The sequence below is a fragment of the Equus asinus genome, chromosome 4 (genome assembly GCF_041296235.1).
Source record: "Equus asinus isolate D_3611 breed Donkey chromosome 4, EquAss-T2T_v2, whole genome shotgun sequence".
Lineage (NCBI taxonomy): Eukaryota > Metazoa > Chordata > Mammalia > Perissodactyla > Equidae > Equus > Equus asinus.
Window position 1 is genome coordinate 138,142,257 of NC_091793.1, and position 27,182 is coordinate 138,169,438.

The window sequence follows — 27,182 nt, forward strand, 5'->3', positions numbered from 1 at the left end:
AGAGGCCGGTAAACCTGTGTGTGATCACCTCTGATATGAGGGGCCAGTCCTTTCCATCTCTGAAAAACCCTGAATTCTATGGAGCTGAAATCAGTGCTGCGGCTACTGCCTTTTGGTGAAACCTTGTTATATCCTTTGGAGTCTTGCAGAACAAATTTTATCCTCCTTCTACACAAATCCTCCTTCTACACAAAAAAACAAATTTAAAGGTTGCTTTTATATTTATTACCTCGTTTGAGTCTTAGAATCATGGGATCATTTTCATCTGTATTTTACAGGTGAGGAAACTGAGGCTGAGGTGATGGTCACGTTAGGGTTTGAACTTAGGTTGTCTGATGTTCTTTCTCTCGTGCTATCCTCCCTCCCTTCAGATTTAACCTCTTAACCTCCCAAGTCTTCTCTTTTGTCGGGGAGGATGGTGCCCACAGAGTAACGTAGGGTGCCTGAGAGCCTGAGACCTGGTCTGTCTTGTATCCAGTTAGATCCTGGAATAGCACTCAGGACCTGTTTGTTGAATGTCGAGTGAAGCCCTTGTTCCGTGACTCAAACCGAGTCACTGTTCTGGGTCCCTTTTGTCAAGTAAATGCCGTATTTATAGTCTCACCAGTGCACACTGTAGTGGGGTTACCACTTGCCTTAGTTGAAAGATACTTCTCTTACTGCCGTTTTTGATCACACCTAGTGATTTGGCCTTTCCCTTTCTTTTTAACTCATTTTGAGCTTAATTTTCACAAATCTGCCTGTCCTTTTCATGCAATCTGCTTTTAAATCATGTGTCCCAAACCCATATTTGTACAGGTGCTATTTTGTACCTAAATGCATTTTTTATTTTTAAATTTTAATTTGTTAGATGTGGCCTGTTTCGTAGTTCTGCTGAAGATAAGCTCTCTCTTGCCCTCTTGGAGGTCTAGGCAATTATATTTTATGGTCCTTACGCCCTTCCTTATCTGTACGGAGAGTTTTAAAAGAATGGTTTCAGCCCAAAATGGGTGGGTTCCATATGAGCTGAGAGATGGTTCACTGCTACAGCTTGAGACCAACTGTACATGATGTGCACAAAGCATATACAAGGGTATTTCATGCTGTGTACGTGTACATACCAAAATATGGGTCTTATGGGAACCTTGTTGGTGGAATTTGTTTGAAGGCTGTTTAAGCACACATTTAAATGTGTTTTAAATACGTATTTCAGTACTTCTTTCTTTGTAAATCTGATTTTAACATACTTGAAAGTATCTGTTAAAGTAGAAAGAAGACCGTACTCTATGTAGTGATTTAATGAGAGTCTTTTTCACGCTCACAGAAGTGAAGCAATGACGATTGTCGAGCCTGGAACGTAGCATGCCAGGCAGTTTAGTTGTTGGTTTTTCCTCTGTGCTCCTCTCTGTTAAGTTCTGCCTTTCTTCTCCGGGGATTGGGTAACTTTAAAGAGGGTGACTAACTTTGTTGGTTGATTAATGAGAGTGCTTTTTCTAAACAAAATTTTTTTTAATATATCATGTTCTTTGAAAAGCTCTTTTTGCAAGACTTAACACTTTGCAAACCAGTGTGCTATGGCTATTAGATACGCCTTCATTTTGTTTGCTTTACAATATTATGTTTCTTGTTTTACTCCTCCTGGTCTTACAGTGGCCCCTGTTTTTTCATATTTAAAATGAGAAAATTTGTTGTGCTTTCTCAAGCAGCTGATTCTCTGACTTAGCAAAATGATTGCAAAAGTGTGTTTTATGCACCGATGTTTTACAGCTGGAGGCTTGACATGGATATGTGCTTTTGAAGAAGTGTGCTGACAGGCTGGGATGTGTGCAGATGTGGAGTCAGTGGCATTCTCTGTGAGGTGTAACTCCAGCAGCACTGTTACTGTATTTGGTTTGAGTTTGAAAGGGCATTATAACATAGCAATTAAAATATGGCACACCAGGTGTCTAGCGCCATGTCCTAGGAGCACAAGAATTGTTTCCTAATGAGATTATTTCAGAAAAAGTCACTTAAAAGAACACTTTGATCAGGGCACAACTGAAACCTTTATGGTTCTTATTATTTCTTAATCTAATCCAGCCAAAGAAATAGGAATTCCAATTAATCATTCCTCTTGTCAGCAGCAAGGAGGGTCGTTGAAACAAATAGGGCTGATCACAAGTGAACAGTGCTGACTTTAAATGTAAGTACGAAGCACCTCGAGGGCAGGGAATCTCTCTCTCTGCATATGTGTGTTTGTACATGTGCGTTTACATACACAGGCCTAGCTTGGGAAGTGTCTTTGCTCAGGCTGCTGTAATAGAGCACCGCGGACCGAGCAGCTTATAAAACAACAGAAATTGATGTCTCACAGTTCTGGATGCTGGACGTCAGAGGTCAGGGAGCCGACATTCTCGAGTTCTGGCAAGAGCCCTTCTGGGTTGCAGACTGCTGTCTTGTATCCTCACCTGGCAGAAAAAGAGAGCGAGCTCTCTAGGGCCTTTTTCATAAGGACACTAACTCCATTCGTGAGGCTGTACCCTCATGGCCTGCTCATCTCCCTAAGGCCTGCCTCCTGATGCCATTACATTGGGGTTTACAGTGGCAGCATAGGAATTTTGGGGGACATCAACATTCATTCCATAGCAGTGAGGAATAATGTGGTATTTAAGTGCCAAGGCCTTTAGTAGAAGATACTCTACATTTTATTGCTCATATTTTCTTGCAATGAAGACTTAAAAAAAAACCTCTAATTCATACAGTGAAATGTTTGTTCCAAGAAATGTGGCTGTATATAGTTATATGAAGTAGAGGAATTTCTGAGTAAGTATGGTGTTTTACACAGGGGAAATGTCAGGCTTTAAGCCCTGAATGTTTTTAAAAACAGCTAAAAAGGAACAGTGAAAAAACAGTGTTTGGTTGGTGATATTGCAGAAGAGAAGCAGTGCTGTGAATCTCCGGAAGAGTGCAGGGGGCGTGCTTTAGCAAAGTGTAACACAGAGCAGGAACAAGAAGCTGCATTCACATCCTTGTTTCAGGCAATCTTGAGGGTTTCTTAGAGGATGTTTACTCTAGGGAGAACAAAAAGGCAAGGAAACAATGGAAAAGTGTTAAGTAGATTCTCAAGTGACCACTTAAACCAAATAGACCCTTTACACTGATTATTAAACATGTTATGTTTTGAAACTGTAGTCTTTTTTTTTCTTTTTTTTTGAGGAAGATTAGCCCTGAGCTAACTACTGCCAATCTGCCTCTTTTTGCTGAGGAAGACTGGCCCTGAGCTGACAGCCGTGCCCATCTTCCTCTACTTTATATGTGGGACGCCTGCCACAGCATGGCTTGACAAGCGGTGCCGTGTCCGCACCCAGAATCTGAACCAGTGAATCCCGGGCCGAAGAGAAGTGGAACGTGCGCACTTAACCGCTGTGCCACCGGGCTGGCCCCTGAAACCGTAGTGTTAATTTACTACTTTTTCTAGGCATAACGTCATATTGTGATTTTTTTACTTGAAAAGGAATAACAAATAATCCAATTCTTTTAACCCTTCTGAGACTACAGGACTGATAATTATTTGGTAACCATACTCTTTTCCATCAAAAAGCTCAAAAGCTCTCCTTAACTGAGCATGATTAAGTTCACTTTTAAATAGTCCTCGTTCTAAGTTGCTCTCTATGTTTAGAAAATATTTCTCTCCTAAAGTAACTTGCTCAGATTATTTCCCTCCCTGGAATGTAAAATATAAGCACTAAATCTGAATGGGCTATCACATATATATGGCCTCTAATGGTGATATTCTCTAATGGCTTGAGAAGTAATATTTAGAATATTTATCTGATTTTCTGTTTATAAAGCTCTAAAAAAAATGTAAAAAAATAAAAGCCTATTTTTTTCCCCTAAAACTCTTTGACTTGGACATTTTAAAACACCAGGCTTCAAAGATTATACTGCAAAGGACTTTGTAAATAACCGGGAAGGCCATGCCTGGGAAGGCTCCGTGTTTCTTCGGCACGGACGCATCCTCTTAAGCTGGGTTTGCTTGCAGAGCCGTTCCCTGTTGAGGCGTCTGCGTGCTGCTGTGTGCACGTCAGCTGTAGTTCTGTTCGTTCTACTTAGGATCTCTGTAAACGCCAGTCACTTGGTGAGCCCGTCTCTTCACGTGAACTTCCTTTTGTGGATTGTGAACGTGATACCGCTGAAGCAAAGTTTGGAGACCTTTCGGTGGTCAAACGAGTCTTGTTCTGTGAGGAATCATCTCAGCTGAAGGAGTGAAAACAAGTTTATAGCTGCTTCCTGCTCTTTTCTAGTCACAAGATGTGTAGGACTAAAACTGAATGTTGCAAACCATTCTTTGCATCAAAATCCTGCTGAAGTTCTCCAAGAATAGTTCATTTTCAGCTCAACTCTAAAGAAGCTAAATCTAGTCTAAAGTAGGGTGTTCTGGTTCACAAGAGTTCTGGCCAGGTGAAATCTTACATGGTCCAGAAGGAAAATGCTGTGGTGTCTGGATTAATTTGGACCGTCACATAAAATTTTTGCCCTGGGCAAAATAAGCTCTATTTGGAACTGAGTTTTTAAACATGCCCTAGACTGGTCTGAAAAACATCTAACTTGTTTTGTTATTAAGTGATTCTGTTTAAGGAGGATCTGGGATTGGTTTTGCCTGGGCTGCTGTGGGTGGACTTCTTAAAACCACTCTGGTTTCAGATTTTCACTTTCAGAACCAGAGAAGAAATAAAACATATTCATCTTAAAAATAATTATAAGGTCAACCTCCCTACAAAAAGGCTGTTTTGAGTTAAGCCCCTGATCATTCTTTTTCAGCTGAGGACTAGGTCATTTTTTACTTGGGTGAGAAACAGTGACTGAAGTAGGAAATCTCCTACTTTTCTGTTACAGAGGCGGTGAGGAAAGGTGCTAATGGAAGAGGGGCGTTTCATCTTTTTGATAGGAACGTAGTTTGATCTCCGCTTTTCTAGTGCCAGTTGCTGTCCGCTGCTGTAGCTCAGTTTTAGCTGCTTTGTTTCTGCTACCTTCTCTGTTCATTGTGCCTCCTTACCCCAAGTTTGGAAAAACAGGGTATTTTGAACATATCAACAATTGTTCCGAGCCTCTGAGAGTGGGAGATGGACACACAACTTAAGGATTTACTACCAAGAAGCATGACTTCAGGGAAAAACCTACCCAAAAGGTATCTTTTTAAACAAGGTACCAATTTGTGTACTACTCTGTGCCTTAAACCTCAGTGTTCTTCAGGGTGGTCTGCTTAATTCGTCCACACATTCCACGTGTTCTCCCTGCACTCACCCACAGCTTAGCTGTTCTCTCTCCGCTGACAACGACTGACCTGTTCCTCTCGATTTTTCTCACAAACTCAGTCGACACTTTCCAGTTGCCTCCCATGTTTATGCTTAAGTCACCTTTGTAACATCTCATTTATCAGATCATTACCGCCCCCTGACCGGCCTACTCACCAGTCCGTTTCTTTCCCTGTACTACGTGCTAGAGTTGATGTGGTTAATGGCATTCCTCCTCCCCAGCTAGGAAGGTAAAAACTGAAGAATCATCTTCAGCTGTTGCTCTCCCCTCTGCCCGCTGGACCCGTAGTTACCAGGCCCTCTTTCCACACTGTTCCTGAGTTCTCTCCTCTTCTGTCTGTTTCAACTGCCTTGATTGTTTTTGTGCTAGGCTCTGGATTAGGCTTTCCCCATACGTTATTTTTGTTTTTAACTTTGCAACCATTCTGTAAGGTAGGTTGCATTACATTATCTCTTTTTCATAACACATTTATGGATTAAGCTCAGAGAAGTCAATTAACTTGCTGTTCCAACGGCAAGGAGACGGTGAGTCAGGCTTTGACTCTGGGTGACTTTGAAGTCCAGTCTCTTTCACCTGCCATGTAGGTCCTTCCTAGGCCACACCCCCCTCACCTCCCCAGGTCTTGCGCTTTCTCTCTGGCGTATCTTAGGCGAGCCATGTGGAAGCAGTTCCTGTCCTGTGACTGTCATACCATTTTCACCTTGAAGCTATTGCCCCTCACGTGCTTCTCAGCTTGTCATTCTCAACCCTTGTCTGCTTGTTGAGCTGATTTTCTTCAAGTAGCTGCTCAGCGGTCGTTTCTTTGTAGCCTCCCTCAGCACCATCCCCACCCCCATCACATGACACCACCACTGCCTCCTCCAGGGAACTGCTGCAAGTATTGTTGGGTTAAGGTTATTATTTTGTCTTTTCTTCCCAACTAGAATGTGATCTCTTTGAGGGCAGTGACTCTTTTTAGTTTTACTAGTCCTAACTGTCATTTGGAGCTAGTAAAGGTGATCTTTCCTCATGAGAAATGCATACCAAACTTGACACTCCTTCTGAAGGGCACTGTAACTGATGTTAATCCTGGGCAGTTGTTCAGCACGGACCTGGCTTGTTGATGTGTTTACATACGTTAAACATCTGTTGAAGGTTTCCCAATGCTAGGCAGTGCACCAGGTGTTTGAGGCGGAGGGAACGATGCCTTGGGAGGAGAGGAGGAGGGTCTGAATGAGGCTCACGTTGTTCTGTAGGCTCAGGGAGAAAAGGTGCCTGGCTGGAGCAGGTGGGATGAGTTGGGATTATGAAAAATTGTAATGACACAGCCCAGACTCTGAGAGGGTTCTGATATTGGTCTCCTAGCAGAGTGCTTGCCACTTAGTAGGAAGTCAGTAAATGTTTGTTTAGTTAATGAATGAAGCACCAATTAATTTGCCTGTTAATGAAGTAATGAAAAGTATAAATTTAGGATGTTGGGATGTAATGGTTTTTTCTCTTGTATTGCCGAACACTTAAACTTGTAACCTTCAAGGTAAAGTCCAGAAAACCAAATTATTCCTGGTAATCTGAAGAAATTCTTTATTTGAGAAGACATATTGTTATTGAAATGAAAAGATCAATTTGCCATTATGTGTTAGATTTGTGTATGTGATAAATGCTTCCTGTTGTAATTTTTTAAAACTTCCTTAAAACTCCCCTGATACTTTGCTTTGTGTGTTAATGCATTATCCTTCAAAAGAGGATCCTTAAGATAGCTTATAAAATGTTTGTGCACAGTGGTTTCCCTCCTTATATGTTCGTTTTATTGTATATCCCTTCCTTTTAATGTAACTCGCCCTTACCCCTTATCCTCCACACCTTTTTTGTTTTTGCAGTATCTCTTGCTCCTCCTCCTCCCTCCATCCTACAGGTAACTCCTCAGTTACCTTTAATGGGATTTGTGGCCAGAGTCCAAGAAAATAGTAAGTTTATGTCTTCTTTATGCTGTAGATCAGATTATAGGCATAAAATGTCATTATATATGATTGGCTGAATAGTAATTCATTCACTAATACTTCAGAAATTTGAATATTATGAACAAGTCACTGCACGAGCAGCTAGTGTGGATGATAAAATAATCAAGATGAAGTTCTCTACTTTCAGACAACTTAAAATCTGGCAGTGAAGATAAGACAAATACAAAATAAGCCACACATAAGAAGGAAGATCACATCTAACTGAGGGGATGCTCTAATCACCAGATGGGCCATCTTTTTCACTGGGTTGCTTAGACAAGCAGTAGTTTAGTTTCTTATCACTGGAGTTTTAGGGTTTTGTTGCTGACCTGACAATCTTTCTCCAGTCCTGTGATTCCAGGTGGGAAAATGGACATGCCATGGTAGGTCCCAGGGCACCAAATTGCTAGTCTGTCTCCCAGGAGACCTCATAGATTGGCAATGAATTTATATTGGCCTGTGGTCTGGGGTTGAGCTATGTAGGATCAGATAACTGATTTTTTTGACACATTGAGTCTTCTCCTAGGGAAGCATTAATAAGGAAGCTCAGGAGACTGATGTCCTCAAAGCAGGAGGCCTGATCAACCTTCAGTGAGGAATTGCTGTTCCAGAGGCCAGTGAACATTGTCTTTATGGTAGATGAATTCGCTTCTTGTCAGCAGTCTACATGAGGACCCACATCACAATTATAAGGTTGCATGATGGGCATGGAATCTGAACTCAGGCATCACCTTAGTGACAGATTTGATGTCATCAGGCTGTAGTACCCAGTGTATGCATCTCATAGCAGGGCCACTGGGACAGAAGTGTTTGCAGTCTGTTCTTAGGATGCCTGCCCCTTTGGAGGTGGCATTGCCGGCACTACAGTGTGAGCTCTGTGAGAGCAGGGCCTTTTGCATGTGTTGCTCTCGGGCTGTTTCCTCAGCACTCAGAAAGCCTCTGGCACGTAGCGGACGCTTTAGTTCCTCCTTATTTTTGCTTCCATAGCTGACGGAATGCCCCCTCTTTATTGACGCATTTCTGTCTTGTATTTTACTGGTTATACTCCAGTCTTTCTGGCCTGACGGCTCAGTGTCTCTTCCAGATGCCTTTGCATCTTGACTTGCTAATTTCTGAAAATAGTTGATTTTACTTCTGTTTATTGGAAGGTACCCCATGAGCACCTCTTGTGTTTACCACAGTGTGGTTGCCTTTTGAGGTGTTCTTTTCTCATTTCTTCCCATAGTCATTTATACTTCTCACCTACAAAATGCATAAAAATAAGAAACTTTGTATATGAGGTGAGCTATGGCTGATTTTACAGACACAGCAGGACTTACACATTCAGATGAATGTTGTCCTCTGAAACATCCACCTTGGAAAGACGTATACTTATCTTATGGAATTATCTTCCTAGCTCTTGCGTACATGATTTTGAAGACACATACGCTGTGGTTGCAGATCTGTGCTCTGCGTTATGTTTTATGTTTGGAGAAGTCTGGAATGAGCTGGATCCTGCTGCACTGGGCTCCCTAGTGTGGCCGTGACCCTGCTCTTCTTCTTCGACCCCTCTGGAGAGAGTCCGGGTGTCACAGGGCCTCCCTGCTGAGTCCTCTCCAGCTTCCTCATGCCTCTTTCTGCTGGACTCTGCTCAGTTCTTTGAAGGCGTCCTGCTTCCCTACCTTTGTATTTATTTTTTTCTTTACAGCTGTTATGATATATCACCCCTGCCCTATCCCATCCCTGGCCGTTAACTCTTCCTCATCCTTCAGATTTCAGGAGGCCTTTCCTGACCCACGTAAGAGGTTTCCTCTGCTGCTCTGTTCTCCATAATGGCTTAAAGCACTTACTGCACTTAATTATAAATGAAAGTTTGGTTGTGCATGTCTCCATGACTTGTGCCCACTGCTCTGTTCCCAGCGCTGAGCATAGTAGCTAGCCATCATAGGCTTTCAGTTGATGTTTGTCGAATGAATAATAATGAAACTTGACTTTAAAGTTATTGAATTGATCTCATCCCATATTAGGGTAGCTTTAAGATAATAGGCATTGGAGTTCAAATTCCTGCTCTTCCACTTCCTTACTGTAGGACTACTTAATCTTGGAAAGCCAGTTTCCACATCCATAAAGTGAGGATTAAAAACACCAACCCCCCAAGATAAAGATGAAACGAAGTAACGTATTGTAGAAGTGCCAGCTGAGTAACTGGAACATTTTAAGTAAAAAATGGTAGCTTATCAAAATAAGTCAGACAGAGAACGACAAACAGCATATGATTTCGCTTGTGTGTGGAAGATAAACACATGGGTGAGGAGAACAGATTAGTGGTTACCAGAAGGGAAGGGGGTGGGGGGGCGCGAAAGGGCCAAGGGGCACATGTGTGTGGTGACAGACAAAAACTAGACTTGGTGGTGAACATGACGCAGTCTGTACAGAAATGGAAATATACTAACGTACACCTGAAATTTACACAGTGTTAAAAGCCAGTATGACCTCAATAGAAAAAAAGTTAGAAAAATGGTAGTTTATGTTAGTCTTATTAAATTGACTCTGAGGCAGTTATAAGAAAAGGTAAAAATGAACGTTGGCAACATCTTTGAGTAATTTTGAAGTGTAATTTCTCAAGGTGATTGTTTTGGAAGACAGTTTGCTTTTGTGCGATTCTTTAAAGTCAGTCTCTTTACCTTATAAATGGAAACAGGATGCATTGTGGATTCTTACCCCAACCATATGTAATTTGTCATAAAGTATATGCTGGAATCACATATCTGTATCTTTTGTATATTTAAAAAACCCATTAGGACTAAAAATTATTTTGAATGAAGTTTTGAAGTTCATGTAGTAGCTGAGTTGGTAAGTACACAGTGGCACAGCAGAGGAGAAGAATCCTGGGAGAGCAGAGAGTCTGATGGAGATATGGCTGGTCCTCACCAGGCGCCAGAATCTTCTAAAATCCACTTGATTCAATCAGTAGGCTTAGATACTAAATAGAAGATAAACAGGATTGCTCAGAGAATTTCACGGAAATATAAGAATTAATGCTACTCATTAAAATTGGGCTCTGTTGAGCTGTGCTCAAGTATGTACCAAGCATTTTGAAGGCCTTGAGTTCCCTTGAGTTTGGAGATAATGTTTTAGTTATTACTATATGCTCGTCACTGAGCTATGGAAGCAGATCTCTATAAGGAGACATTTTAAATATTTTAAATCACCTTGGATATTTAGCCTGAAGAAATTCTGGATCATAGATTAGTCTGAATTAGTTGAAATTCTGTATATATTAAAAAAACACACACAAACATCTCACCCATCTCACCCTGCTAATTTGGTAAAATGGTATTTAAAAAAAAAAATCATTGAGGAATGTAGCTGATTACTAAAATTTAACTATTCACTATTAAATATGGTTATAAATTCCAAATTATTAATATTTCTGATAAGCACTCCTCCTTGGATATAATGTAAAGCTACATTGTACTGATCTCTTTGAAAAAAAGGATCATGTGTTAGCATAAACAGGTTCTGAGGCTCAGTTGATAATTATTATTTTGGCTAGACCCCTTTCAGCATCCATCAGCACTAACCCAAGGGGAGGAGAAAGTCATGCTTGGAGATCAGCATCAGTACAGCTGGTGAGGAGACTGCTCTTGCCCACTCGTTTTTTGAAAGATTATTATTTTCAAGTCTAGGTTCATAGTCCATGAACATGGAAGCTCAGATAGGAAGTATTGACCTTTGCATAATGTGTAGTTTTGTTATCAGCTTGATACATTCTTAGTTTCAGATACGCCACCTCCACCACCACCTGTGGAAGAACCAGTCTTTGATGAGTCCCCCCCACCCCCTCCCCCCCCAGAAGATTACGAAGAGGAGGAAGCAGCCGTGGTGGAGTATAGCGATCCTTACGCCGAAGAGGACCCGCCGTGGGCTCCACGGTCTTACTTGGAAAAGGGTAAGTTCAGAGAGAGATCTGGAGGGGTGGGAAGAAACCTCTGCATAGAATGAAATTTACTGGTACTAAAGAGAGTCTCATTTATTTTTTACTAACTAGTAAAGTTTTCGTTGTATAACCTGTATGTTTTAATGAATGTTTCTCTAAGACAAAAATTTAAAAGATAGGGTTTTTCTGGAATGCCTCAAAAAGAGGAGGATTTTTCCAGATTATTAGTTATTCCTACCTGCATGCTTTAAAGCATCTTTTGTGGCATCTCATATCAGATATTTCAGTTTAAGTATCTCCACATAACTTTCTTCCAAAGAATAATGGTTTCTCAGTTTCTTTGCAAAGTAGTATTGGGCCTTTCTTTTAGTGAAAAGTTCCTCTTAATATCTGAGCTAACTGTGACGGCACTTTCGGAATGCAGCCCTCCAAATCTCATCAGGCCCTATCAGCTCAGAAAGAATGTGTGCTGCCTCGAAGGACGTTTTTGTTACAGAAGTAAAAGCTATTACCTCACTGGATTTCAAACCAGAGCACATGTAGGAATCACCTGGGAGCTTTTCTTTTTTTTAAACAAAGAAGGAATCACCTTCTGGCCAAGGTGGAGCAACAGTAATCAGGTTTACCCTCCCACATAAAACAGTTGGGAATGAATCCAGAAAAAAATATAAAAAATAATGGCTTTCAGACATTGAACAACAGGCAGTGATGGACTCTGACCCCAAAGGGAAGGAACTCAAACGCTGTGAGCCTTGACTGTGCAAACTTGCTGCCTGAAGGAGTTTCCAGGCCACAGTGCAAGGAGGTGGAACCTAGACTGAAGCTGGAGGTCTCCCTGCCTAGAGAAGATCGAGAGCAGAGTTTTGGGAGGCCACAGAGAAGAGGTAGTGACATAAAGACAGAGGCCAGAGCTCTGAGATCTCCAGGAGGGTCCCCTCGCGTCCTTGACTGAGTGCTGACTTGACATGTGTGTGAAGAAACTACCTGAGACTGAGAAATAAGAACCAGAAAGGAGCAGGCAGGGGGCCGGCCTGGCGGTGCAGCGGTTAAGTTCTCACATTCGGCTTTTTGGCGGCCTGGGGTTCGCCAATTTGGATCCCAGGTGTGGACATGGCACGGCTTGGCAAAAGCCATGCTGTAGTGTAGGCATCCCACATATAAAGTAGAGGAAGATGGGCATGGATGTTAGCTCATGGCCAGTCTTCCTCAGCAAAAAGAGGAGGATTGGCAGTAGTTAGCTCAGGGCTAATCTTCCTGAAAAAAAAAAAAAGAAAAAAAACCCCAGAAAAGTTCTTGGAAATGACAGGCCTGGGAATAGTTCATGTTCCCACACCAGCTGGAGTCGAAAGGCCTTGTAAAGCACGAGGCATTGAGAAGAGGCCTCACAAGTGTGTCCTCTTAGTAGTGGGGCCAAGTTAGCCCCTAGAGACTGCAGTTTGCGCTGGACTGCCTAACGGACCCTCAAATGGAAACCTTGAAAGCATCCAACTCATCTCAAGTAGCTTCCCTGAGCAGGGGGACAAAGTCCAGCATTGTTCAGAGGAGGTGGCAGAATCCAGTGTACCACAAAGGAAGACTCGTGTCTAGTGTCCAGTGTCCAATCAGTAAATACAAGGCATGTAAAAGGTGGGAAAATATAACTCATAACTAAAAAAAAAGAGTCGATAGAAACAGACCCAGAAGTGACCAAGATGATGGAATTGCCAGACAGGGGTGTTATACAGCTGTTAGAAATGCCACAGATGTCCAAGAAGGTAAAGGGAAACATGGATGTGAGAGGGAAGTAGAAGATAGTTTTTGAAAAGAGAGAAAGGGAAGCCCACATAGAATTTCTGGAGATGAAAAATGCAATATCTGAAGTCACACTTCAGAAGAAAAGACGAGCAATCTTTTTTTTTTTTTTTGAGGAAGATTAGCCCTGAGCTAACATCTGCTGCCAATCCTCTTTTTGCTGAGGAAGACTGGCCCTGAGCTAACATCGGTGTCCATCCTCCTCTACTTTATATGTGGGACGCCTGCCACAGCATGGCTTGCCAAGTGGTGCCATGTCCACACCTGGGATCCAAACTGGTGAACCCTGGGCCGCCGAAGTGGAACGTGCGCACCAGTGGGCCGGCCCAAGACCAGCAATCTTGATGGTATGACAATAGCAACTGTTCAAAATGAGGCACAGAGGAAAAACAAAAACCAAAACCAGAGCAACAGGTAATGTGGGACAATATCAAATAATCTTCATTTGCAGAATATATGATCTTGTATGTAGGAAATCCTAAGGAATCTACAAAGCTTAGCAAGATTGTAGGCTGCAAAGTTGATGTGCAGAATTAATTGTGTTATCATATAGTAGCAACAAACAATTGGAGATTGACCTTTACAAAACAGTACCTTTTGTAATAATGTCGAAACCATGAAATACTTAGGGATAAATTTAATAAAATATATGCAACCTGAATGATGAAAACTGTGAAACATAAAGAGAAATTAGTAAAGGAGTGACGTCAGCAAAATGGCGGTGTGAGCTGACCCGGGACTCTCTCCCTTCCAAACTACAACCAAAACCCAGAAGAACTGAATTTCAACCAATAACTCTAATAATACAGAGATCATCAGAGACCCACGGCAGCAAAACGACGGAGGGCGGAGAGGCTGGAGCCCCCCTTTGGAGGAGCTGGAACGGGGTAAGAGAGAACTTCGCTCTCTCCCCTAGAGACGGGAATCGCTGCTGCAGGTGAGGGAAGGAGCGGGGGAGGGGCCAAGCGTCCGGGGATTGTCCAGGACTCCCACCGCCAGTGCAGCAGAAACCCGCTAACGGGGGAAAGCTTCTGTGCAGGGACCCCATCAAGCCAGCACCCCGGGAGACCAGAGAGCAAGTGTTGAACAGACTCCAGGTCGGCGTGTGAGAGAAAGTACCCCTCCTCCCTCAACCCGCGTTGCGGGCCACCATGGCGGCTGAGGGCAGAGGGCTCAGAATGCATGCCTCTCGACCCCCATCTTGTGGCGACAGGCTGTAACTGCAACCAAATAACAGCATCATGCGCAAAAACCACTCCTCTACCATCCAGCAATTTATAAAAGCTCCAGACCAGAAGGAAAACCATAAAAACACAGAATTAAGTCCTGAGGACTTGGAAATAGGTAAACTAAGTGAAAATGAGTTCAGAGTAGCTATCATCAAAAAACTCAATGAGGTAAAGGGAAATGTAGAGAAACAAATCAATGAGTTCTGGAGTAACTTCACAAAAGAGATTGAAACTATAAAGAAGAATCAATCAGAAATACTGGAGATGAAAAATACAATGGATCAGATAAAACAGAATACGGATTCCCTGAATGCACGTGTAGACACCATAGAGGAGAAAATTAGCGTAATCGAAGATAGACAGGCTGAATGGCTCCAGACAGAGGAAGAAAGAGAACTAAGAATTTAAAAAAATGAAAATAATCTCCGAGAAATAGCTGACTCATTGAGGAAATCCAATTTAAGAATTATCAGAATCCCGGAGGGCGTGGAAAAGGAAAATGGAGCAGAAAGTGTGCTTAACGAAATTATAGAAGAGAACTTCCCAATTCTAGGGATTGAGGGAGAAATGTGTGTGGAGGAAGCTTTCAGATCTCCTAGATTTGTCAATGTAAAAAGACCTACTGCAAGGCATATAGTAGTAAAAATGGCAAAAATGAATGACAAAGAAAGAATACTCAGGGCAGCAAGACAGAAGAAAATAACCTACAAAGGAACTCCTATCAGACTTTCAGCGGATTTCTCTACAGAAACCTTACAATCTAGGAGAGAATGGAATGACATTTTCAAAACTTTAAAAGATAAAAGTCTTCAGCCAAGAATACTCTATCCAGCAAAAATATCCTTCAGATATGAGGGAGAAATTAAATCTTTTCCAAACAAAAGTTAAGGGAATTTGTAACCAAAAGCCCTCCACTACAAGAAATCCTCAAGAAGGCTCTCATACCTGAAAAAAGAAAAAAAGGGAGAAAGTGGTCACAAACCACAGAGTAGGGAGACACATAGATAGAACCAGAATAGGATAGCAAATATTCAACTATGGCATTAGGATAAAGGGAAGGAAACCACCAAAGCAAAGATGATCTTATCACTCTAACCACAAACTCATAATACGAGTTGGAATAAGAGATGAATATAATAATTTAGGAGGGGAAGAGGAAAGGGACTAAATCAGTCTAGGCCAAGGAAGTAAGAGACCACCGGAAAATGGACTATATTATACACGAGATTCTAAATACAAACTTCAGGGTAGCCACTAAACTAAAAAACAGAACAGAGACACAAAACATAAATAAGGAAAAATTTAAGAAACCCAGCATAAGAAATTGCAAAAGTCAATGGGTAGGCTATAAAACACACAGGACGAGAAACAAAGGAAACACAGGAAAACCGGAAAACAAGCAACAGAATGACAGCATTAAGCCCTCATGCATCAATACTCACCCTCAATGTAAATGGACTGAACTCTCCAATAAAAAGACACAGAGTGGCAAAATGGATTAAAGAACAAGATCCAACAATTTGTTGCCTCCAGGAAACACGCCTCAGCCCCAAGGACAAACACAGGCTTGGAGTGAAGGGGTGGAAGACAATACTTCAAGCTAATAGCAAACAAAAGACAGCAGGTGTCACAATACTTAAATCAGACAAAACGGATTTCAAAATAAGGCAGGTAAAGAGAGACACAGAGGGACAATATATAATGATCAAAGGGACATTTCATTAAGAAGAAATAATGCTTATAAATATCTATGCACCCAACACAGGAGCACCCAAGTTCATAAAGCAACTATTAACAGATTTAAAGGAAAAGGTAAAAACAACACAATAATAGTTGGGGACCTCAACACCCCACTCACATCAATGGACAGATCATCCAGGCAGAAAATCAACAAGGACATAGTGGAGCTAAATGAAAAGCTAAAACAATTGGACTTAATAGACATATATAGAACACTTCATCCAAAAACAGCAGAATACACATTCTTCTTAAGTGCACATGGAACATTCTCAAGGATAGACCATATGTTGGGAAACAAGCCTCTACAAATTTAAAAAAATTGAAATACTAACAAGCATCTTCTCCAATCATAATGCTGTAAGGCTATAAATTAATTACAAGAAAACTGAGAAAGGCACAAGGATGTGGAGACTAAACAATACGTTATTGAACAAGCAATGGATCATTGAAGAAATTAAAGAAGAAATAAAAAAATACCTGGAGACAAATGAAAATGATAACATGCCATACCAACTCTACAGCAAAAGCTGTATTAAGAGGAAAATTCATTGCAATACAGACACATCTTAACAAATAAGAAAAATCCCGAATAAACTATCTTAAACTACACCTAACTGAATTAGAGAAAGAAGAACAAACAAAGCCCAAAGTCAGCAGAAGGAGAGAAATAATAAAAATCAGAGCAGAAATAAATGCTATTGAAATGAAAAAGGCAGTAGAAAGGATCAGTGAAACAAAGAGCTGGTTCTTTGAGAAGATAAATAAAATTGACAGACCCCTAGCCAGACTTACAAAGAAAAAAAGGGAGAAAGCTCAAATAAACAGAATCAGAAATGAAAGAGGAGAAATAACAACAGACTCCGCAGAAGTACAATGGATTATAAGAGAATACTATGAAAAACTACATGCCAACAAAATGGATATCCTAGAGGAAATGGATAAATTCTTGGACTCCTACAATCTCCCAAAGCTCACTCAAGAAGAAGCAGACAACTTGAACAGACCAATAACAAGGAAAGAGATTGAAACAGCAATCAAAAACATCCCAAAGAATAAAACCCCAGGACCAGATGGCTTTCCTGGGGAATTCTACCAAACTTTCCGAGAGGATTTAATACCTATCCTTTTCAAGCTATTCCGAAAAATTAGGGAGGATGGAACACTTCCTAACACATTCTATGAGGCCAACATCACGCTGATACCAAAGCCTGACAAGGACACCACGAAAAAAGAGAACTACAGGCCAATATTGCTGATGAACATAGATGCAGAAATTCTAAACAAAATTTTGGCAACCAGAATTCAGCAATTCATCAAAAGGATCATACATCATGATCAAGTGGGATTCATACCAGGGACACAGGGATGGTTCAACATCGCAAATCACTCAACGTGATACACCACATCAACAAACTGAGGAATAAAAACCACATGATCATTTCAATAGATGCAGAGAAAGCATTTGACAAGATCCAACAGCCATTTATGATAAAAACTCTGAACAAAATGGGCATAGAAGGGAACTACCTCAACATAATAAAGGCCATATATGACAAACCCACAGCCAACATCATACTCAATGGGCAAAAACTGAGCACCATCCCCCTGAAAACAGGAACGAGATAAGGATGCCTCTGTCACCACTCTTATTTAACATAGTACTGGAGGTCCTGGCCAGAGCAATCAGGCAAGAAAAAGGAATAAAAGGAATCCAAATAGGGAGGGAAGAAGTGAAACTCTCGCTGTTTGCAGACGACATGATCTTATATATGGAAAACCCCAAAGAATCCATTGGAAAACTGTTAGAAGTAATCAACAACTACAGCAAAGTTGCAGGGTATAAAATCAATTTGCATAAATCAGCATTTCTATATTCTAATAACAAACTAACAGAAAAAGAACTCAAGAACACAATACCATTCACAATCGCAACAAAAAGAATAAAATACCTCGGAGTGAATTTCACTAAGGAAGTGAAAGACCTATACAATGAAAATTACAAGGCCTTTCTGAAAGAAATGGATGACGACATAAGGAGATGGAAAGAAATTCCATGTACATGGATTGGAAGAATAAACATAGTTAAAATGTCCATTCTACCTAAAGCAATCTACAGATTCAACGCTATCCCAATCAGAATCCCAATGACATTCTTTACAGAATTAGAACAAAGAATCCTAAAATTCATATGGGGCAACAAAAGAGCCCGAATTGCTAAAGCAATCCTGAGAAAAAAGAACACAGCCGGAGGCATCACGATGCCTGACTTCAAAACATACTACAAAGCTACAGTAATCAAAACAGCATGGTACTGGTACAAAAACAGGTGCACAGAATTGAAAGCCCAGAAATAAAACCACACATCTATGGACAGCTTATTTCAGCAAAGGAGCTGAGGGCCTACAATGGAGAAAAGAAAGTCTCTTCAACAAATGGTGCTGGGAAAACTGGAAAGCCACGTGTAAAAGAATGAAAATTGACCATTCTTTCTCACCATTCACCAGAATAAACTCAAAATGGATCAAAGACCTAAAGGTGAGACCTGAAACCATAAGGCTTCTAGAAGAAAATGTAGGCAGTACACTCTTTCACATCAGTAGTAAAAGGATCTTTTTGGATGCCGTGTCTTCTCAGAGAAGGGAAACAATAGAAAGAATAAACAAATGGGACTTCATCAGGCTAAAGAGCTTCTTTAAGGCAAATGAAAACAGGATTGAAACAAAAAAACCCACTAACTGGGAAAAAATATTTGGAAGTCATACATCTGACAAAGGCTTAATATCCATAATATATAAAGAACTCACACAACTCAACAACAAAAAATCAAACAACCCGATCAAAAAATGGGCTGAAGACATGAACAGACATTTCTCCAAAGAAGATATACGCATGGCCAATAGGTACATGAAAAGATGTTCATCATCGCTGATCATCAGGGAAATGCAAATCAAAACTACACTAAGATATCACCTTACACTCATTAGAATGACAAAAATATCAAAAACTAATAGTAACAAACATTGGAGACATTGTGGAGAAAAAGGAACCCTCATACACTGCTGGTAGGAATGCAAACTGGTGCAGCCACTATGGCAAACAGTATGGAGATTCCTCAAAAAATTAAACATAGAATTACCATATGATCCAGCCATCCCACTACTGGGTATCTACCCAAAGAGCTTGAAGTCAGCAATCCCAAAAGTCCTGTGCACCCCAATGTTTATTGCGGCATTATTTACAATAGCCAAGACGTGGAAGCAACCTAAGTGCCCATCAACAGACGAATGGATAAAGAAGATGTGGTACATATATACAATGGAATACTACTCAGCTGCAAAACAGAACAAAATCATTCCATTTGCAATAACATGGATGGACCTTGAGGGAATTATGTTAAGTGAAATAAGCCAGTTAGAGAAGGATAAAATCTGTATGACTCCACTCATATGAGGAATTTAAAAATGTGGACAAAGAGAACAGATTAGTGGCTACCAGGGGAAAGGTGGGGTGGGGGTGGGCACAAAGGGTGAAGTGGTGCACCTACAACATGACTGACAAACATTAATGTACAACTGAAATTTCACAAGATTGTAACCTATCATTAACTCAGTAAAAATTAAAAAAAAGAAATTAGTAAAGGCCTTAGATAAATTGAGATATAAAATATGTTCCTTGATCATTACTGTTGAGACCAATTTGCCCCAAATTAATCTATAAATTGAATGCAGTCTCAATAAAAATTCCAGCAGTCATTCTTAGGGAAATCGACAAGGGCATTCTAAAAGTTATATGGAAACACAAAAGACCTAGTAGAGTGAAAACAACTTCAAAACCAAAGAAGCCCAATGATGGAGGACTGGAACTCCCTGATTTCAGAGTTCTAGTGGAAGGCTGCAGCATTCAGGCCACTGTGATGCTGGGGTAAGCGTAGGAATATAAATCGGTGGAGTAGAATGTGGAACCCAGAGGATGACTGCTGGGCCCAGGGCCCAGGGCAGCTGAGCGGGGAGGACGCAGTTTTCGACGGGTAGTGCTGGAGCGTGGGCATAGCTGTGTGCAGAACACGAACTTGCACCCTCACTTCACCGGACGCAGAAACCCCCTCCTGATCTGTTTCAGACTGGAATGTACGGCCTAACGTGTCAAACGTCTGCAGGAGCACAGAGGAGGAACTCTTTGTGTTCTGGGGTTAGGGAAAAAACATGAAGCTTAAAAGAAAAAATTGATAAATTGAATTTCATTAAACTTTCTTCTTCAGAGACGCTGTTAAGAGAATAACAAGGCCAACCCTAGACTGGGAAGGGTGTTTGCAAAGTGACTCAGTCAGGAGACAGACGACTTGTAGGAAGAAGTTTGAACATGCTTCACCAAACAGCTATGTGAACTGCGACTAAGCACATGAAAAGATGCTCAGTGTTATTGGTCCTTAGGGAAATGCAAAGTAAAGCCACAGTGAACCCAACTAAATACCACACAGCCCCTCTGGGACGGCTACAGTTCAAACACTGTCAGCGCCAAGTGCTGGAGACGGTGTGGTCGCACCGGAGCTCTCACACGTTGCTGCTAAGAAGGCAACATGTTGCAGCCCTGTTAGCAACCAGTTGGCAGTTTCTTATGAAGTTAGACTTACGTACCAGCTTATCTCGCAGAGGAATGAAGATGTGTGTTCACACACAGACTTGAACTTGAGTGTTTATAGCTGCTTTATTCATAATAGCCCAAACCTGAAAGAACCCAGATGTCTTTCAACTGGTGTATGGATAAACTACTTGTGGGATATCCGTCCATTTTCAATGGAATGCAGTTCAGCAATGAAAAGGGACAAAGTACTGAGAAAAGCAACAATGTGGATGGATTTCAAGTGTTATAGTAATAAAAGAATCCAGACACAAAAGACCCAGATTTATGATCCCATCTCAATGAAATCTGGATCAGTGGTTTCCAGGGACCAGACTGGCGGGGGAGGGAATTTACATAGGGCGTAAGGAGACTTGGGAGGATGGGCATGTGCTGTGAGACTGTGGTGTGGTGATACATTTGTCATTGAACGCTACACTTCAGTGATTGTTGTATGTCTAACTTACACCTTAATAAAGCTGTTTTTAAGGGGGAAAAAAAGCAAACCCAAAGTACTACACTAGGGAGTGGCTGTGGCATTGACATGCTTTAGAAACTCCCCAGCTGGTTGTAACACTGCTAGGCAAAGTGATGGCAGTTTTCAGCTCTGGCAAACCAGCTCAGTTATTCCTTAAGAGAAAAGCACAATGAAAAGTTTCACTTTCTAAGACTCTCTTCTGTGAACATGTTGCAAAAGTCTGGAGAGATGTAAGAGAGGAAAGGAAGTTTGTTTTCAGGCCAAGCTCTTCCTTACTGTTTCCGGCAAAAACAAAAAAATAACCAACTCTCTTCAGCTTCCGATTGCTTTTTTGTTTGACTGTGCATGAATGTTAGGGCTGTTGCCTAATGACTCATTTTGCTCAGACCTTAGGACCCAGTTCTCCACCCTGCCTGCATGTTAGAGTCACCTAGTTTAATATGTCCACACCTCCAGACCTTTAGATCAGAATCTGTACCCGTGGGACCCAGGCATCAGCATTTTTTAACAGTTCCTCAGATAATTCCGAGGTTGAGAACCACGGCTCTAGCAGAAGGTTTATCTTACCCCTTGAGAACTGCTTGTACTGGCCCAGTGGGGACCACGGCTATATGTATGCGTCCTGATTCGCTTTGGTAGAGAGCAGATGTTTTCAGGTATTTTTGCGTGCCTGGCATAATGCAAGACTTCTATTACAGGTGTAAGGCAGTCTCCCCAGTTTTGCAAACTAGGAAATTGAGGTTCAGAAAGAATTTATAATGCTACAGAATTTAATAGAAGATATCATAATAGTTACTAATGATAATAAAACCAGCTGCCATTTATATAGAATGTCTACCTGTAGAAGTCCCGGGACCGTATAGCGTATGGGCTTTGCCTCATTGAATATAACGGTGCTTTGAGGTGTTGGCGCTTCTATGGTTCCTGTTCCACAGTTGAGTAAAAAGCAGCAGAGGCAAGGTCCGCATGTCCTGTAAGCGGTAAGTGGGAGGGTGGGATTGAGCACGGCGTGTGGCTCCAGAACCCGCACCCTCTGCCCTTGTCCTGAGCCTGCGCTCTGGCGGACCTGGGATGAGTCCTGGCTGTACTGTTCGCTTGGGTTACACTCTCCCTGGCAAACTTGGACTTCTTTGTCAGTGCCCATTTTATGCCCCTTCCTTCCATCAAGCCATCTGTTCCCGTCGTCTTCCAGCTCGATGAGATAACTTTGTGGAGAAGCGTAAACAGGGTAGGTAACTTATCAGATAAGGTTCTGTTCTCGCAAGACTGTGACCGTCCCTTGTTCATCTGGCGTCTCTGAAAATCAGCATGGATGCTCCATTAGTGATTGTCGGGAAACAGATGGTGCCACTGGTTCTCTCTGGGGCTTCCAGAAAGCTGCTCGGAGGACATGGCGCTTGTGGTTTGCCGTGAAGGACGAGTAGGCGTTTCCCAGGCAGAGGAGGGGATGGGAAGGGCCGTGAGGCGGAGGGCATCCTCGGGGTGCAGGGGAGACTGAGGCGGGGAAGTGAGTCGTAACTAGTGGCGGGAGGCTTTGACTGCCAGGCTCTGAGGCGTTGGAATTTTTTCTTTAAATCTGGTGGTAGAGGGAAAGTGTGGAAGGTTTTAAGCAGGTTAGTGATGAGTTCCCACATGCTGATGTTTTACCTTTTTGTAAGAGCCCTGATGGTGGTGCAGAGTGCATTAGAGAGGGAGGAAAAGCAGAGCTGGAAGGACCAGGTTGGAGCCCTAAGCGAGAGGCAGGGATGGCAGCTGGGGCGGTGGGGCGGAAGCCTGGTTCCGACAGACAAGCAGAGGCAAGCAGAAGTGTTTGTCCTGTGGCGCTGTCACTCCATTCTTTTAACTCCTTCAGAGTTATTTGCCAGATATCAATGTTCTGTCTTTAAAAATAATGTTTTATGATGTGTCAGCTGACAACTCTGTTAAAGTCTTTCTTAAATTTTGTTAAAAGCAGCGTAATGGGGGCCACGTAACTTGCAGAAAGTTGTGGGATCGTCAGTGGAGTGACTCTCAGCAGCAGCCCGTGTTTGACTTGTCCCTTTGGCCCCCGGAGGCGTTGGCACTTGGAGATGGTGCCGCTCTGTGCTCCTCTGGAGGAGGAGGGGAGCGGGACTGAAACTCCTCACACGGGCGGCGTTGGCTCGGGCTGCTCAGCTTTAGGAAGCAGTATTTCTCAAAGCGGAGAATCGGGACAGGGCGTCTGCAGGATGCCTGTCACTCACACTGCCAGCAGTGTGCCCCAGGGATGTGTGTTCTGCTTACAGACTGCCGCACTGGCTGGCACGGTGACTGTGCGATGGAGAAGGGTTTGGATTTGAGCAATTTAGGAGGTAGAATTAGCAGGACTTGCGGATATTCTCCTCAGAATTACTTTTCAATGAGTTTGCATTTCTGTAAGCATCAAGAGTATTAACTCAAGGGGCTGGCCCCGTGGCCCAGTGGTTGAGTTCGTGTGCTCTGCTTGGGCGGCCCAGGGTTTCACCAGTTCGGATCCTGGGCACGGACATGGTACTGCTCATCAGGCCATGCTGAGGTGGCATCCCACATGCCACAAGTAGAAGGACTCACAGCTAAACATATACACAACTATGTACTGGGGGGATTTGGGGAGAAAAAGCAGAAAAAAAAGATTGGCAACAGTTGCTAGCTGAGGTGCCAGTCTTTTAAAAAAAAAAAATTAACTCAAAAAGAAAGTAAAAAATATTAGGTTGACTAGAAATACTAAATACAAGTCTTGTATTCTCTTAGATTTCGAGTTAAACTTGTATGTCATTTAATTATATTTGCGTTTAGGTGTTTGGTTACATCTTGAGAAGTACACACTAAACTCTTCTAGGCGTCTCAAGTATTTCCTGGCATCCTTAACAGATTGCTGTAATGGCAAACAGTCAGCGTTTAAGAAAGCCATTTAATTTTTACTAAAGCAGGCCAGAAACACAAAGTAACTGGGGCAAGTTGCACCACATCAACAGTGCCTCTTTTAGTTTCTTTTTCTTATTTATTTAACGTGAGGATTAAGGTTGCATGAGAAGCTAACGGTCAGTATATGCTTCTCAGATGATGGGCAGATGGAGCTTCGCTCATGAGGTTCTGAGTGGAGAGGTAAAGGGGCGGGGGGGGGGGCTTTGATAAACGAGGTCAGTCTTCAAGTGGGTTTGAGCAAGTTGGAGTATCCCAGTTTAACGAAACTGTTGAGGGAGATGTAATACTTAGGGACCAGAGACTGTCCCGCTGTCGTCGAAAGGCCCCAGTTACCAAATGATTTAAACAGCAAAACTCACAGGAGAGCTCATGGATCTCTTAATGGGATTTCTAGCACTCGTGGTCTGTTAGTGTGGATATGTTAAATCAGTGGCATAAGGCAGCGTGTGTTTTAAAAGAGTATCTCTAGCAGATTCCTATTGTTCACACATGTAACTTGTGGGAGTGCGACCACTGCGCTACTCACTGCAGGGTGCAGGCTCTGGAAGGTGTTGGAAAGAAGGCATCAACTGTTCTTCCGTCCGTCTCTCTCACTTGCCTCCTCTCAGGCTGCCTCTCACGGCACCGCTGGAATTCTCGTGCTTAAAGATGTGTGTTACGCAACATGGCACGTCAGCACAAGTGCCACTAGAGAAATAGCCATCTTTGCCAGTTTGGGATTGTCTCTCTCTCCAGTGAGGCACTTTCCCATAGGCTGGTGAAGGGTAAGTTTGACGAAATGTGATTTTTTGCCATGTACACTGTTTTGAACCCAACCTCCCCAAGGTGAGATTCCACTGTAAACTGTTCTGATCTGTGTTTAGAAAGTCACCACATCTGAAGTGCTCAGGCGCTGGGAGAGGATGGATGTTCATTTATTTGGTTCTATCTTTCTAGAAATGTTACTCTTCTCTTTCATATCCTATTTTTTTTCCCTCTAGTTGTGGCAATTTATGATTATACAAAAGACAAGGAAGATGAGCTGTCCTTTCAGGAAGGAGCCATTATTTATGTCATCAAGAAGAATGACGATGGTTGGTATGAGGGAGTTATGAACGGAGTGACCGGGCTCTTTCCTGGGAATTACGTGGAGTCCATCATGCATTATTCTGAGTAGAGCTCAGCAGGGCTGGGGCCCTCCCAGGAGCTGGCAGGCTGCCCAGATTATCAGAAGGCCCTGGGGAGTCCCCTCCAGTGAAATGAAGGAATGATACAAATGACAAAAACTGCTTACATTTTTTTGGTTTATCCCCCAGTATTCAAACAAAAAAGCGAGCTGAGTCTGAACAAATGGATCTTTCTGCCATCACTTGTACTGTGTTGAGCTGTTTGGATTGAAATAAAGTGACCATTTCTAAATACGTCAGAGGTATAACAGCGTAACGATGTGAAACAAATCAGGTTAAGACTGATTCAGAAAACATCTGGGATGTCTCTCAGGAATACTGTGTGCCCTTGGGGCCCCTCCTCCTGCGCCCCGCGGCCGGGCTGTTCTTCGGTGCCTGTGCCGACGGCAGCCCCGTGGCCCTGTGCGCCGTCCACACTTCTTCCCCTGTGTGAGGAGGAGGGAACCAGTATTTACATACCACATGTAACCATTTTTATAATTGTTTCAGCTGGCTTATTTCCTCTTTAACACTGTACATTCTGCGTTCTCCCAGCACTAGAGTGCGCCAAGGAGCTAAGGCTGACGTGACTTGCATCCCTTCCCGTCTCTCAGTCTGTAGCTGATGAGGATGTGAATGAGTCTCCACACATTCGGAGGGTGGTGAATGGCCGCAGCTCCAGCTCAGTGTGCTGCTGCTGCTGCCGCGTGAGGCTGTACTGCCGCCGACGCCCAGCGCGCGCAGACGTGCGTGTCGTCCTGGTTCCCAGGTGGACGTGGCCGCAGAGCCCGCTGTGAAGGTGCCTGAGGTCTGAGAACTTGGCCCTCGTGAGCAGAGCCACCGCCCAGTAGGCATCCTAGACCCTTGCTTAGGCGCGGTTTTGAGGAATAAGATTTTGGAGGTCAGACCAATTATTTCTTTACTTCTTTCAGTATTTAGAAAAAGATTATTGTTTTTTGGAAAATAGTTATTTTCAAGTCTCTCAACAGTCATTGAAATAAAAGACTTGCTGCTGTCTCTCTGAATGCCCCTAATGGCCGGTGTGAGCTGCTGCCGAGTTGTTTACTTACTAGGTTTTAGAGAAGGTAAATGCTCTCCTGATGGTGTGTGATGGGCGTTTGAAGTAGCTGCTTTTGGTAGGAATTTGAATGTTCTATCTCAGACTGAGAATTGTGGGGTAAGTGGCATCAGGCTAAATACTTATTCAGTCAGAAAGATAAAAATTAGTGTAACTGAGAGAAATGAACTATTTTTTTTCATCTGCACAATTACACCTTCAAATTCTGTGGTGGCTGTAAGGCGGAGGCCTTGATCCTCGCTGCCATCAGCGTATGAAACGCTGAAAGACCCAGGAGGGCTTGCTGTTCCGCCAGTCAGGCCCAGGCGCGTGGCCCGAAGAGAGCATGGCCAGTGCCTGGCCCGAGCTGCATGCAAGTATGTCACACGGGGGCCTGCAGTGTGATGGATGGTGCAGACAGAGGGACGCGGCTGAAAGGTGGCCGCATTAGTGTGGTAGTGCGTGAGGGGTTCAGATGGTGGAGGCGGCAGTCATTGTCCACTGGCGAGTCTGTTCTGTGAGCAAAAACCATCACCGTTTAACTGCGACCTAGATACAGAGTTCCCTTCTTAAGAATTTTTTTTCAGTTGCGGGGTTTTTCCCCGACACATTGCAAGTTAGCTATTGTGCTTTTAGATTTCTCCAACATTTTGAATTTGGATTTCATTACCTTGCCTCCAGTACACATTCCAGTTCATGCTTTTGTTAGGTCGTCTCAACATCCTGTATTCCCTGTTTTCCTTCAAAGTAATGGCCCTCTGCACCTTTAGCTTCATTATATTCTAGCAGCCAACCTAGACTTAGCCAGATGGAGTAAGCTCTTCCTAGTGTTGCTGTATAACTAGGAAAACTGTTTTGAAATTAGATGTTCCAATTATTTATTTAAAAAGCTTTTTGCTGAGAAAGCTTAGTGGATTAGTAAGGCAGAGGGTCTTCTGAAATGCAACACATAGTTCCCGCAGCTCACACCTACAGCAGCAGAGAAGATGACTGTGCAAAGCGTCGGTGGTGTTCTGCTCGCCTCCTGGAGCCCT

At 42.7% G+C, this 27,182-nt stretch overlaps 2 protein-coding genes across 40 annotated transcripts in view; one reads left to right on the forward strand and one right to left on the reverse strand.

Annotated features, from left to right (window-relative positions):
* ABI2 (abl interactor 2) overlaps positions 1 to 27,182 on the forward strand; it is a 128,775-nt gene that overhangs the window by 88,884 nt on the left and 12,709 nt on the right. For 15 of the 37 annotated variants that reach the window (XM_044768364.2, XM_044768365.2, XM_044768358.2 and 12 more), the window contains 3 exons: positions 7,131 to 7,217; positions 11,008 to 11,181; positions 24,927 to 25,351. In XM_044768364.2, coding sequence (XP_044624299.1) covers positions 7,131 to 7,217; positions 11,008 to 11,181; positions 24,927 to 25,102 — 437 coding nt within the window. In that variant the 3' untranslated portion in view covers positions 25,103 to 25,351. Of the gene's footprint in view, positions 1 to 7,130; positions 7,218 to 11,007; positions 11,182 to 24,926; positions 25,352 to 27,182 lie in introns of those variants that run through there. The other 22 variants (XM_044768373.2, XM_044768374.2, XM_044768362.2 and 19 more) reach the window with 5 other exon arrangements.
* The window catches only part of RAPH1 (Ras association (RalGDS/AF-6) and pleckstrin homology domains 1), a 118,569-nt gene continuing 91,430 nt past the window's right edge, over positions 44 to 27,182 (reverse strand). Inside the window, exons 15-16 of one of the 3 annotated variants that reach the window (XM_070508429.1) lie at positions 10,161 to 10,212; positions 44 to 3,029 (exon numbers count right to left, since the gene is read on the reverse strand). In XM_070508429.1, the coding sequence (XP_070364530.1) occupies positions 10,177 to 10,212 (36 nt within the window). In that variant the 3' untranslated portion in view covers positions 44 to 3,029; positions 10,161 to 10,176. Of the gene's footprint in view, positions 3,030 to 7,257; positions 10,213 to 27,182 lie in introns of those variants that run through there. The other 2 variants (XM_070508426.1, XM_070508428.1) reach the window with 2 other exon arrangements.